Raw genomic sequence first — 14,278 nt, 5'->3', positions numbered from 1 at the left:
CGGGGGCGGCATTGTTGCGCGGGGGGAAAAAATAAAATAAAAGGCAAATCAAAGATGTTCTCTAAGAAAAGATCAGCGCCGCAAACAGTTGATTTTCAAAGTAGATGACATTTTAGTATATCGCCATGTTTACATACATTACAGAGTGATTAAGGTTATGCCACAAACTACTTCACAAAATATTGAGTTTTTAAATCACGAGTTTCGAATGAAATAACGAAATCACGCGACGACCCGGAAGAAGTTTACACCACTGTTCAGTTTGATGATCTGCATCTCGAGAATATTTCCGAGTAAAGCCGAACTCTCCGAGTCCGAAGATGCCAGCAGCAGACGACGCATGTGGTTTGTCGAATACATCTTTTTTTGTGTTCGTGTGTGTGTTTGAACGCATAGTTGTCATTTGAACCTAAAAACGAACCTACCTCGTTTGTGTTCCATCCAAGTGTTTTGACAACTTGCTGTATAGCGTTAGCTTAGCACCACAACTAGGGGGAACTAGCTACCTAACTAGTAGCGATATGCTGCAACTGTGTTGTGTTTGACGGTCCATGGGAAATGCCGATGTAACCTTGTCATTTTTGCTTTTTATGGGACAGACAGCGTTGTGGACAACATCTGCAGGCTCACTCCAGACTTGTTAGCAGAACCAGTGAGTAGATATGAAACCAGAAATATTCCTGCGTTCCTAATGAAATCTGTTTTCAGCAAACCTGACGCCGAATGTGTTGTTGCGTTTTATAATCTCCAGTGTCAGCACATTCTGAGTTATCTGCAAGGGCAGACGAAAGGAGTTGATTCAGCTGAAATGTGTGATGTGAGTAAACACAACGAATGGAGTCTTGTGTTGAAATTCCTCCTTTTGTGACATACAGTACTGCATCATTGTGGCATGTCCAGATATTTCAGCGAGCCGGAGTCACACTTGACCACGAATCTTTACAGAGCGTCGTCAGATTCCTCTTGTTAACGTTCAGGTATTGTTCAGTGTAGCGGCACATGTGTATAAATGCGTAAAGGAGCATAAAGATAATATTTTGCCAATCACAGGTCTGCTGGGAAGAGCAAACTGTCTGCAGACGACCTGGTGTCACGACTAGAAGAAGGCAGCAACAAGTGGACCAAAGAGTCACTCCAGGTTCGATGTCCTTCCGCAACCTCAGAGACGAAGAGTTATTTGGCTGATACACTCAAAAAAAGAGAATTTCTTTTAGCTGTAGCTTTTTTTTTTTTTTTTTTTTAAATATACGAGTGCTACATAATTCTTTTTGAGGACAAATCAGCTTTTATTTCCATTCCTTCAGGCGCTTCACAGCTTGTGGAGTGAACACGGCCACTCGGTACAAGTCCAGCCGGTCGCCCAGGACTTGCTCAGCGTCGGTCGGGTAATCTCAACGCAATAGCGGCCTCGCTCATTTTCCTGAGTAGAGCTGGTGACATGTTTACATTGTTGTGATTTGTAGCTGGTGGACATGCAGTGGAAGCTGGGCATGGCGGTGAGCTCCGACACCTGCCGCTCTCTCAACTCGCCCTTTGTCACCGTTCTACTGAAGATCGCCGAGCCGTCGGGCCAGATCGGCCAGAGGGCTTTCGAGATGACCGTCCCGCAGTTTCAGGTAGGCGCCAGCGCATTCGCTATCACTGATTCCGACCTAACGTCTTGTTACCCCACAGAACTTTCACAAGCAGGTGAAGGAGCTGGCGGCTGTCATGGAAACTGTTTGATGGCAAAGGACTGCAAATGCCAACGTTTACTGTTCTCTCACATTTTCATACTAGTGAATGGATGTTTTGTACTGTTTGAGATTAGCTTCATTCACCAAATCGGCGATGTCACATTTCAGAATGTCATAAAAAGACATTACAAATGATTGTTATTTGAAAGCTGTGGGATCAGAAACGTGACTTGATTGCGTCACCACGTGCTCAAAACGTCGTAGATTGTCCAAGGTTGTCGGCACTTGATTTCTTAAGACAAAGTAACAGCCTGTTGAGTCTCCGCTAATCTTTCCAAACAACATGATTGGGGGAGGTGTAGTCTGACGCGGAAGTGCAAGTGCTTGTTTTGAAGAACAGTTCAGGTGGTGAACGGAGATAAAGTACTCGTTGAAAGCGTTGTTTTAACAGTACATCCACGAGGAGAATTAACAAGTGGACATGTTTTTTTTTTATTGGACAGTAATGATGTAGATTGTGGCTGTGATATCAAATGCCTTTATTTGTTGTCTAAATAAATCCATTTAACCTTTTACAGTCTTGTGGTGCCTGCATAAATTTCAGCATCATTGATGCAATGTACAGTATAAACAATATCTTCCCATCTTTTTTTTCTCCGCTTTATGGAATACCTTTCCATACAGGTGCGGGCCTGCCTCCATTACGGTCCTGATGCTACTTCCAAAGGCAGGTTGAGTTTGTGTACCGATTACATACCTATTGCGGAGCCAGTTGATCAAGAATTGCAATCGTCACAGTTTTCGTGTTAAATGAGCCTCTTCAAAAAAAAAATCTTCAACAGTTAATGCATTGATTACTTATTCTTTGAAAGAAATAACACGTATGTGTAATTATTAAACCGCCATTACACATTTAACATGTTTGCAAGTTTCTCGAAAGGTGCTCCGTTGGACACCTTGACATGGAGGTGGGGGGGGGAAAAAAATGTTAAAAGATCACAGCATTGCAAAGTTTTACTTTGGACACACAGTTCTCGGGCCCATTTTATATTTACTAATCTGCCAGATGTCGCGTCACTGTGTGAAAGTGTGCACAGTTGTGGCACAATCCCACTTTTGCTGGGTTTTGTGTAAAGTAGTGTACACACAAACACATTACTAACATCTTCATGATGTTTAAAACATGAAAGAGGCCACAAATGACACACACAAAAATAATGTTCATACCAGGGGGGAGTGCAAAGGGGGCGGGGGGGCATCAATAACCCCCCCCCCCCCACACACACTTTGAAGAACATTCAGAGGCACAAGAATTCAATCAGCACCCTTGCATATATTTAGGGTTCAACTACTGTCAAAGGCGATTATAAATATTTTTAGGGGCGCACGTCACTTGCTATTTGCAAATAGATGAGTTTCAATATCTTGTATCAAAAGCACAGACGAATAAACACTGGATCTTTTATGGCAATAGTTGAGGAGGCCAAAGAAGTGAGCAGCAAGTTTGCTAAGTCGCAGTGCTCTCATGTCTCGACCGATAAGGTTGCAGCTGCTATATTTAGCGGGCCTTGGATTCATGGCATGTGGTAGGTGTTCAGTGGGGGTCTCCCCGGAGTTAACTTGCTAATATAAGGGTCGTTCCAGAATTGGAGGCCATTTTTTTTGCCCATCCCTGCCTCCCCTGTGAATTTTCTAATAATCCATGCATAAAATACAAAAACATGCTAGTGTTGTGCTGGAACAAACGATAGCGGCAGTCAAAGTAACTCTTTAATATTTGAAATGGCAAAAAGCACACAGAGCTCTTGAGGAAAACCGTTAGCGTTATTTTGCCATCACACTCCCTCCTGTTCGCCACACGCAGAAAGTTCAAAGTAAGCAAGCAATTATAGCGTTCTTTTTAACATACACACAAGAAGATTGCCCCCATTTCCGGTTCAAAACAGTTCCGTTCAAAAATGTTGAGGCCTAAATAGTCCTCCAATTCTGGAACAACCCGCAATGCGATTGACTGTGAAAATGGAATTCGCAGGTCCCTAGAAAGTCGCCCTGTGGGACACCCCGGCACGGAAGGGGACACGCAACAGCTCTCCCCGCTGTGTTCCTGCGCTGTCACGTTTCTCCACACGGAGGCCCCGCCCCGAAAGGCCGCACACGTGCAGCGGATGGGCGGGCCTCCCCGCCTCGCCTCGCCTCGCCTCGCCCCTGCAAGACGCTGCGTGCGTGGCGTGCGTGCGCGCGCGCAAGCAAAGCCAGACAACAGGAAAGACGGCACTCAAAACAACCTTTGGGCGTCTTTTAAGGAGAATCGGCCGGTTGGGGTCGCGCAGTCTTGTGTTGACATTGGCGACGTCCCGAGCCGCGTTCCTCGCTTCGGATAAAAAAAAAAAAAAAACAAGAAGAGGAGGAAGACGGGAAAGCGATGATCTCCCATCAATTTTGCCAGCTTTGCGCCTTGGGGGAGGGGCGACATTTGACTGATTGATTTCTTTTCGGGCCAAAAAGTTTGAAATGTCCCAGCTGTCCACCACGGAGAGCCCCGCGGGCGAGGAGGACAAGAGGTTCCCGCTGACCTACGTCGGCTGGTCGGCGCTGGACCGCCGCACCACGCTGCCCATGCTGCCGTGGCTGGTGGCCGAGATCCGGCGGAGGAGCGAGCGGGGCGACTGCGGCCCCGCCATGCAGCCGCGGGAGGTGCAGCTGGTGCTCCACAGCCCCGTCCTCCGCTGCGTGCCCTGCTCCTCTTGCAGCCGCAGCTGTTCGGTGTTCATCTTCGAGCACAAGGCGCAGCACATCTCCCGTTTCATGCACCACAGCAACGACCTCACCTACTTTGCCTACCTGCTGCGGGCCCACCCGGACGACCCCGAAGCGGAGATGTCCTGTCACGTGTTCAAGGCCTGTGACCCCAACCAGGTACCAAGGGGTCACATGCGACCCCAAGCCCCCCCCCCACACACACACACATCAACCACCCACCCAAAATGAACAACCGCCTTGATCAGACTAGGCATTGCATATGGGTAGCACGGTGCAAAGTGGTTAGCGCGTTTGCCTCACACTCGAGAGGTCGGCGGTTTGAATCTCTGCTTGGGCCAATTGAAGACTGGAAACTCGTTTTCCTCTCTATTGTCGTGGTTTCGCTCAGATTGCTGTTAGAAGTGTGAAAGTCGGGCGAGTGATGTGTTTGCGCGTCATCATACGACTACATATACCTGCACGTTGCTTCTGCATTTCATTGTTATTGATATTATGAACAACAACAGACTTTGAAATCAGAAGTCTTGTAAAATAGTGACACCCAGATAAATGTTTCAGTATACATCTATTTTTCAATTTATGTTAAAGGTGGGGACATTTTTTTAAATAATATTTGTAAAAGGTGAAGAAAAAATGCACTTTTCCTACAGATTTTGTGCCAAAGGGCAAATGCATTCAGCAAGAAACAAAGTAGATGCACTGCATTTAATTTTGTGGGCAAAAAAAAAAAAAAACACAAATTATGTGGCAGCACTCTAAATTGTCCATAGGTGTGAATGTGTGCGTTTGTTTCTCTGTATGTGCACTGCGAGTAGTTGGCGTCCAGCTAATTTCAACATTTACCCTCCAGAGATACATACAGTATACACAAATCATTAAAAAGTCCCTTCCCATGATAAATTCTGTACTAGTACTGTGCCGTCTCACAAGTTGCGACAGAAGCATGTTTAGTCTCACCCGACGTAAGCTAACTGCGACTGGTAATAACCTAAATGAAAGTGGGCCGACAAGTAGGATGCTACGGTTTGGCTATTTTGGAACCCTTTCGCAATGTAAATGCTGAAAAGGCACTCGGAACCCAAATGGCACTGCTCGATAGAAACGGGCTGTAGGATTATTAGATTGGACGATTTACCAGAATTATTGCCCGCGTTCAGAGGCTCTATGATTGCATGAACTTTTCATATATGGCATCTCTTGTGTCTGCTTTTGTGATACCACATCAAGGAAATCAGGCACAGAGCAGGATTGACGGTTCCCTCAAAATTCAGTGCTAGCTTCCTCATCGGGTGCCCCAAATCATGCCCAACACGCATTTGAGACAAGACCAATAATCAATTGTATGTGATTAAAAGGTGCGTTCAATGACATGACACGCTTGCCACCCGTCATTCAGGATCTTTGTTTGCGCAAGGCCAACGTGGCGTACAAAGATATAAGCAAACACCCTCAAAACCTGCAACTTAGAAATGCTCTAATATTAATAATCATCCTGGCCTTTGGAGACCTGTAAGTGTAAAGTGTAAGTGTTTGAATTTATGGAACCTATTGCCAAGAGGTAGGATGTAAGTGATGAATCGGAGAGGGCCCGTGACAGAGCCCTGGGGGCACCAGAAGAAATTTGAATGTTTTCAGTTGGATAAGCTGTGTGTGGTCAGTTTAAAACAAAATAAAAGGCCTACACAACTGTCGTTAAATAGACACCGTCCATCTTTAATGCTGCGTAAGCAACAACATCATTTATTTGCAAGATTGTGTACGTGTCTCTGTAGTTGCTGCTGTTTCAGTTAGCAACTGGTTTGAAATGAGCTCAGCGTTTGAAGTCTTTATCATGTCCATGTGTGAACAGTAAACGGTTACAACTTATTTTTTCCGATGGTGTTTATTTGTCGCACTGCAGTCTTGCTTAGGTTAAACTTTGCTTATACATAAACGGTGGCTTTAGGGGCGATTCTGATGACTCTGCATTCAACTAACTTTTTTTCAAGTTGTAACACGAATCATAAGGTTCCTGCTCTTGTTTCTCCTTGAAACCTGGGAACCTTCAGCAGTCTTACCGTCCCAAACGCATATCAAGTAGTCACGTTTTGCTCTGCCCTCAACTGTATCTGCACTCTCTCGTGTTTCCTGTGGAATTTGTGTCAGTGTGAGCCACAGATGGCTGATTTAAGACCTGGCTACTTTCGAAGGAGTCCTACATATCATTTCGTAGCGTTGCAGAATGTACCTCAGTCAGAGTTATTGTGCAAGAGAAACTGGTTTGGCAGCCGGTGGTTGGATGGACCACTTGGAATGCACTTCCCATTCCACTAGGGCACTTTTCACATGTGCAGGGTTTAATTGATGACTTTCCTATTTATGATACGGTACTTCATATTGTGCTCGGCTGTTTATTTTCAGGGTGACATGGATGCTCGCAGACCTGTTATTAGCCTTAAACGGGAGCACGCGGAGCAGTTGTACGAAGATCATTAAATATCACGACATAATGTTTAACTGGAGGGGAATTTGAACAGACTGTAATCAGAAGATGTGCTTGTGCCTTGCTAAACAGGTTGGCTGTTGCTGGAGGGTTTGTTGTTGCAATATGTAGTCCATGTGGGACTCGCACAACTCCATTAAGAGTTTTCTGTAGTCCCATATTATCAGGAAACCTTTGTAACCTTTTACCCATTTTTGGAGTCTGGCATTGCAATTGTATGTCCTCTGTGAGACAAATGTATCGCAGACACAACTGCATTGTTCTCTTTACCAGGCCAGGCAGTTGCAATCTGATCCCACGTCGTTTACGCCGAAGGGCCCGTCGTGCATCAGCACCTCCGCTCTCACTTGGAACTGATCCAGAGTGCAAGTTGACCCACTGTGATCAGAATCTAATCGTACGCCTTATTCATAAAGATTTATGCATTATTTACAGAGAAATTATGAACAATGGAGAAAAATGCTGTATTTCGTAATACAAAAATTATTAATAATAAAAATAATATTTTTTTTGGTAAACGAATATTATGCCCACAATGAAAAGAAAATAATAATTTTATATGTATGATGCCAATGTTATGAAAAGTTACTTTTTGCTTTTTTTCTCCTAACATTGCCCTTTCATTCGCGTAATATACTTTTTATTTTTATTTTTTATTTTTTGTGCAGCCCTGACACTTGTACCTATTTGTAGTTAAAAAAAAAAAAAAAAAGATGTAGAATTAAAAAACAAAAATCATATTCTCTTGTTTTTTCATCAAAAAATAATTTTCCATGCTACTACTACTTTCTTGTATGATTTTATCTATCTATCTATCTATCTATCTATGTATGTGGCACTGAGTCTTCATAGCGCAAAGAGAGACATTTTTGTCAACAACAGATTTCAGACTATAAAGCAAAAGGTCAGCATCAATCTAAACATGAACAGTATTGCCTTTGTAAAGGTATGTATGTTAATACATCTTTTGTATGAAATGTCATTAAATTATGCAAGTGTGGTGGTGGGGGCCTATTAATCATGTCTGTCGCCCCACATTGCTTAAAGGTGACGTAATGTCTTGTTTTGTTTTGAAATGGAACATGAACTCGTGGCCACTTTTGCCCTCCTCGGGCGTATGTAAGCGCTGGAAAGATTCCATAAGTGTCGCGCAAACACATGACAGCACTCGAGTGCCTTTTCGAGACGCACTCTTGCCCAACAAAGGCAGCAGCGTATGGACACCGTGACCTTTTGTGTTCTTTAAACTGCAGTGTTGAGCAAACGTTCCTAAATCGTCGGGACCCGTATCCAGTCATACCATCGCTTATCATTAAAAAGCATTCAGCCATGCATGCAATCAGTCTGACTGTTTTCGCCCTTCTGGTGTTACTGTGATCGCCGACAAGACGTCTAATTAGACCTCATCACAAAGACAATGTGGTGCGCCTCGCTGTGATTACAAGTAGTCTGGCTCCACGGCGCTGCAGAAACAACATCATTGACCCCTGCTAACATTTGAAATAGGCGGAGCTTCGACATGAAGACTGTAGGAGGGGATGGGAATCAGACGCAAAGCAATCAAAGAGGCAGGAGAATTCCTTTTGAGAGCCTTTGTGTTTGAAACATGGCCATATTTGGCTGTTGTGTGTCAGTGACAACAGATAAGTGCAATACTTTGACGATGATATTTGCTGTGCTCAAGAGAGAGTATCAATCAGTATCAGTGTTTACATTGGAAAGACTGATAGTCATAGTCATGGTATTCGCTGCATAGGGTGTCCCATAAGCTTCCATACATATGTTTTGTTTACATTTTGTTTTTTTGATATTTCAGAGCCTAAAATATGCAACACGTTTGAATTAAACCGAGAGCCGGCGCAGGAAGCAGTCACGTGGTCGCAATGGTATCTTAACATGTTGCAAGACGAGATTTTTCCACGGCTGCGAACCGAGGAGAACGTCCCAGTTTATTTGAAGCATGATTGAGCTCCATCTCATAATGGTATTCACGTGCGCCAAAAGTTAGATCAGCAGTTCCCAGATGCTCGGATTTGTCGACACGGTCCTCGGGGTGGCCTCCTAGGTCAGTTGCCCCCCTTGATTGTGATCTTTGGGGGCATTTGAAGGCCATAGAGGAAAAGGCCCAAAACGTAAATCATCCCAGGGAAGGCCATCGCAAGCATAACTGCAGCTGTGCTATTACATGTTCTTCCGCAGTGGAGGACACACATTGGAATGTGTTTTCAAAACAAGGGTAATCACGTAGAGCATATTATATCAATAAAATATGCTTCTCATTTCAAAAATATTATTCCTATGCATGGAAACGTATGTGACAACCTGTAGAACCAGACTACGACCTGGGGATAGATGCCCCTAACAACACGCAGTGCCTGAGATTGGTCGGTTGTATCTCTCGCTTGTCATTGGTCAGTCGCGCGCGTTCTAGAACCAGCAATTGGTCTACGTGTCATGTTCTTAGGCTTTATTAGTTACACCACGTCGATCTTTACGTACGGCGTCAGCGATTGCGTCGCTCGCTCTTCATGAGTCAGTCTACACGCCATCGCCGGGGTCTGTCACATCACTCGTTATTCATCACCAAGTCCAGTTCTTAATCGTTAACCGCATACGCATCACTTACTCGACGACGTTCAGATTATGTGCAGCAGCCCAAAGAAAGTCTCTCTCTGACTGTGTTGTGTCAACAGTGACTTTGCATAAAAAGAACTCTCTCCCAAGTTTTATGGCTCATTGTCTTAGAAAAGTGACCGGCTGACCTTGGAGGTCCGGTTGGGAACAATATGAAACTCTCAGGCCGTCAGTGATGTTTTGTCTGACAGACATAGAGCTAAAATGTCTTTTTTTTTTTTCCCACGGGGATTTCGCCAGAGTTTGCTTGCAGAGATTCTCTGTTTTGACTTGTTCATGCACACGAGTCATCAAACTGTATTTTGTTGTTGTTGCTTTTTACGGCACCAGTCGCAACCAAACGTCGACGGAACACCAAGTGTCTCAGCGTCCGTGAAGGGCTCTGTTTTGTTGCTGCCTGTTGTGACTTCTGTCCTGGACGAGCGTGGGCGTTCCCTGCCTCGCTGCCTTCGTTCTTCACCCGTGCACTGCCTGCTCTCGCTGCAGTTTTCAAGGCTGCTTTAGCTCTTATCTGCTGGCCTTTTTAACCTTGGATTATTCAGAGTGGTAACATGAAGTCCATTTCACGTTAATTGCTCCGCTCCACTAGTTTTAAAGAGAACTTTCTAATTGCTCGTATCCATATCTTACAAGTGACGGCTGGACAACTGTCACGTCAAAGGCGAAAGCTAAGCGGAGCCGCAGTGTTGTTGGTCGCAGAGATTAGCATTATCTTTGCTAATATTCCTATTCGTGCTTTGTGATTCCCCAATTCAGCTATTGACCTTTGGGGTCATCTGCGAGTCGAATTGGATTGGATGTGCATGACAGGTTTCTTTTTTCAAATCAAATCATCTGTGCAACAGTGACTATAAGCATAGCTACAAAAACCAGAAAAACCTGCATCAATGTTGGCTACGTGAGGACATAATATTCATAAAGTAAGCGTTTGGTAACATCTTAGACAGAGTGATCGTAGATGTGCAGCACTTGTATTAAAACAATTGGGAAATGTTTTAATTTGTGGACATGAACTCCCTGAAATGATCTTTCGCAAGCATTAAGACCAGAACGTAAAATTAATCGTTTGTTTTTTCTCTCTTTTGTTATGATTGTATAATCATGTTCCATTGTTTTTGGAAAGGTGCCCGAGGTCATCAGCAGTATTCGCCAAGTGTCCAAATCGGCCCTAAAGGAAGACACCAAACCAAAACAGGAAGCCGACGAGGCCTTCTACAACTCTCAGAAGTTTGAAGTTCTCTATTGTGGCAAGGTGGGAACCGGATGCAGAATGAAGATCCATTGTGCTACCCTTTGCGTCACCGTTAACGTGCATTACGACTGCAGGTGACGGTGGGGCACAAAAAAGCTTCGTCCACTCTCATCGACGACTGCATCGAGAAGTTTCACCAACACGAGGTCAAGCGGAAACGGCTTCTCAACGGCCAGCGCGGGTCCGTGGACAAGGTTCCTGTGGAGTTCACCATCGGGGTGGGAGGAGATCCGCTCTCCACCGCTTTGAATGAGAAGAACGAGGACGCCGAAGGTTTCGGAGAGGACGACGTGACCGGTAAGAGAGAGTAGATAGCGCCCACCTGCACTCGTTACGGTAAGTAAACGTGAGAGACCGCACACATGATGAGTTAAAAAAAACAAAATTGTGTTCTCGCTGCTCTCATAGCCTTTTAGTGCGCTGGAGAAGTCCAGCACAGGACAGCGCGTGCAAGCTCGCTTCCTGACGGGCCATCGTTCCCTTTCTTGGCACAATCGCCAATTTGTGGATAGACTGACCACACATAACGATTGTTTTGGGAAACACATTTAACATTAGCATTTGTTGGTTCCTGCTTCTTTCTGAGCAGATCAGGGCGGAAAAAAACACTCTCAACACACCCCACACCGCATGATAATCACTCATGATAATCTTTTCTAGATTTTGATTGTAAGGGGCGAATTGGGCTCAAAACTGATTATCAGCATGTGTGTACTGCTGTATTGCTCCAGTTTTTTTGTTTTTGTTTTTTTTCCCCCACAGTGCAAACAAAGTCAAATGCTGGAGAATTGTTACAATTGGGGGACTTTTTGCGACATTAGGAAAGTATCTGGCTGCTTGTTCAGCTTTCGGGCAAAAGGCAGGCTACCACCTGGACTGGTCGCCAGGGCACTTGTAGACAAACAATCATTTACACTCGCATTCACTCCTAAGGACGACGCAAAAGCATGGGGAGAACTTGCAAACTTAACACAGGAAGGCCCGGACCCCGGATACGAACTCGCAACCTCTGAACTGTGAAGCGGCTGAGCTAACCACTCGTCCAATATGTACCTAGTTGTACTTTATTTCGATTTTGTTACGCTGGACAGCTAACTGTTTTATTTTTAAGGTGTACGTTGATGATGACAATTCTGCCTTCACAGAACGTGTGGGAGCGTCCGCCGGCATGTCGGCCAGCGGCAGTCAGAGCAGCCTGAGGGGAGCGTTCCCCGAGTGCATCCTGGAAGATTCGGGCTTTCGGGAACCGCAGGAGTTCCGCACGCGCTGCAGCAGCCTGGCGGGAAGTCTGCAGAGGAAAGCCGGAGACGGCGTCGGGATGGACCCCGCGCGACGCAGGCACGCTAGCGCGCCCAACCACGTTCAGCCGTCCGATTCGGACCAAAACAGAACTATGCTTTTCCAGGTAGGCCCGCAGAAGAAATAAGAATAGCACTATGGAAACAAACAAAAGCAATCCTAGTGAAAAGGACCGCAGCAAAGATTCAATAATAATAATAATGTATTGTAAATACATTTGACTAAATATTGGACCACTTACATAAAGAAAAACAATGCTCTATTGGATTAAATAAAAAGAAAAACGTATACACTGTATGGTGGACTACGCTATATACTGTACAGGACATTGGGGATTAAATATTGAATACAGTATTTTGTAACATTGTAAGTATGTATATTGTATCTACAGGATGAATTACATTTGAAAATTGCACATATGACTTGGAACATATAGCATCCTTACTTTTTTATTTGGAAAAACTGACACTTGATATTGTTCGTATTACTTGTAAAAGAACACTACATTTGCAACTTCCTGCTTGTGATTGGACAGCCCCGATTTGTTGCGTCGGCATTTTTGGGGATTTAGCGAGAACAGAAGTGTTGCTGCCTCGATGGCCTCCGCTCGAAGTATACCCAGCGCGCCAAGAAGCCCCCAGCAAGTCACGTTTGCGTTGACTTGGCAGGCAGGCAGTCGGAACGACCTGCCTAATTGCGTTGCAACTCGTCAGTGCTGCTGTGAAAACAGGCTGCTAATGTTTTTCTTCTCTCTTTTCGTTTATTTGGGGAGCCAGCCGCTGTCCCTCACAGCACATTTCCACGCGAGGCCTAATTATATAGCCAGCCGCTCGATATGTGACATTGATTTTCAGCGTGTGCCACTGCAGTCTACCAGTATTTTTGGACCTCACAAATCCTGTTCGGTTGTTTTTAATGGCATGACTCAGCATGACTGAACTTTTTTTTGTAATTTTTTTTTTTTTTTTTTATATATAAACAGGTTGGTCGTTTTGAAGTAAACCTCATAAGTCCAGACAGCAAAACAGTGGTGCTGGAAAAAAACTTCAAAGACATTTCATCTTGCTGTCAGGTTGGTTTGTTTTGTGTGCCAAATGTAAACACAAATAAATGATTGTTTTGTTTGTTCACACTAATCATCATCAATGTCCATTTTTTTTTTCCCCCAAAGAGGTATTCATTTCCGAGCTCGACCGGTCACAGTTTTAACACGCCGGTGGTCTTCAAATGTTTCCTGATTATTTCTTTTCATCAGAGCGTGAACCCTACCAATGTTAACATCACATCATTAACACATTTAAACAGATCCACATTTCAAATGTTTCATTTCATTCCCAAATAAGATCCAAATTTGGAGAGGTGTAAATACAAAAATACAAATAAAGGTGTAAGAACAGTTCGGCTGCTGTTCCAGCACAATAAAAAAGAGGAGTGGATATGATATTGATTACAAATCTTCATTGACCTCATTATTGGATTAAATATGATGTATGTTGCAAATTGATTTTTGACCTTGTTACTTGTGACGTTTGATTCGACGCAAATACATTTTGGCTTTTCCAACATTTTGACTGAACGGCCGCAGAAATTTCCCAAAATGTCGTCTTCTAATCTTCGACTTATTTGCAGGCCATCAAGCAAACGGATCACTTCGGATTCATCTGTCGCGACCATTCGGAATCCGGTCCCAGCCAGTACGTGTGCTTCGTTTTCCAGTGCGCTAGCGAGTCTCTGGTGAGTATTTTGCATGAAAAAGACAATGACTCGTTTCTTAATTAAAAAAATAAATAAATAATTGATTTTTTTTCTCCCCAAATTGACACGTGTGCAAAGGTGGACGAGGTGATGCTAACCTTGAAGCAGGCCTTCAGCACGGCCGCGTCCTTGCAGAGCAGTAAGACTCTGGTCCAGTTGTGCGAGGCCTGCCCCATGCACGACCTGCACAAGCTCTGCGAACGCATCGAAGGTACGGACGCGCTGTTTTTGCCTGTTTACATGGAGTTGCTGTCCATTTCTTTTGATACAAAACACAAACAAAACGTGTGTTTCGGGTTAAGACAACAACAACAACGACAACAAAAAAACATTATTTGGAGGTACATGCTTTATTAATTGGAAAGTAATGGTTTGCCAAATCTTTATTGGCTCAAATTAGTGCCACAAATTAGTTTGCTC

At 44.3% G+C, this 14,278-nt stretch overlaps 2 protein-coding genes across 11 annotated transcripts in view; both read left to right on the top strand.

Annotated features, from left to right (window-relative positions):
• Positions 1-102: 102 nt before the first annotated feature.
• commd6 (COMM domain containing 6) lies at positions 103-2,249 on the top strand. 2 transcript variants are annotated; one of them, XM_061792860.1, is made up of 8 exons: positions 150-345; positions 600-652; positions 752-817; positions 901-977; positions 1,051-1,138; positions 1,305-1,385; positions 1,464-1,616; positions 1,675-1,867. In XM_061792860.1, exons 1-8 carry the CDS (start codon positions 321-323, stop codon positions 1,723-1,725), a joined length of 594 nt encoding a protein of 197 aa, XP_061648844.1. In that variant the 5' UTR covers positions 150-320; the 3' UTR covers positions 1,726-1,867. The 2 variants fall into 2 exon arrangements, with proteins under 2 accessions (XP_061648843.1, XP_061648844.1); XM_061792859.1 differs by having other exon boundaries at positions 103-345; positions 1,464-2,249.
• A 1,611-nt stretch (positions 2,250-3,860) lies between these two features.
• Positions 3,861-14,278, top strand: part of tbc1d4 (TBC1 domain family, member 4) — a 30,156-nt gene continuing 19,738 nt past the window's right edge. For 3 of the 9 annotated variants that reach the window (XM_061791633.1, XM_061791631.1, XM_061791630.1), the window contains exons 1-7: positions 3,865-4,592; positions 10,676-10,804; positions 10,879-11,101; positions 11,950-12,209; positions 13,086-13,175; positions 13,733-13,837; positions 13,937-14,069. In XM_061791633.1, the coding sequence (XP_061647617.1) occupies positions 4,188-4,592; positions 10,676-10,804; positions 10,879-11,101; positions 11,950-12,209; positions 13,086-13,175; positions 13,733-13,837; positions 13,937-14,069 (1,345 nt within the window). In that variant the 5' untranslated portion in view covers positions 3,865-4,187. Of the gene's footprint in view, positions 4,593-10,675; positions 10,805-10,878; positions 11,102-11,949; positions 12,210-13,085; positions 13,176-13,732; positions 13,838-13,936; positions 14,070-14,278 lie in introns of all 9 variants that reach the window. The other 6 variants (XM_061791632.1, XM_061791635.1, XM_061791628.1 and 3 more) reach the window with 5 other exon arrangements.

The sequence above is a fragment of the Phyllopteryx taeniolatus genome, chromosome 12 (genome assembly GCF_024500385.1).
Source record: "Phyllopteryx taeniolatus isolate TA_2022b chromosome 12, UOR_Ptae_1.2, whole genome shotgun sequence".
Lineage (NCBI taxonomy): Eukaryota > Metazoa > Chordata > Actinopteri > Syngnathiformes > Syngnathidae > Phyllopteryx > Phyllopteryx taeniolatus.
This window is presented reverse-complemented; position numbering and strand designations above follow the sequence as displayed.

Coding starts and splice junctions, on each gene's coding strand:
- commd6 (XM_061792859.1), top strand. CDS start 321: ATGCCAGCAGCAGACGACGCATGTG. Junction 653..751: donor CAGACTTGTTAGCAGAACCA/GTGAGTAGATAT, acceptor TATAATCTCCAG/TGTCAGCACATTCTGAGTTA. Junction 1,386..1,463: donor ACTTGCTCAGCGTCGGTCGG/GTAATCTCAACG, acceptor TGTGATTTGTAG/CTGGTGGACATGCAGTGGAA.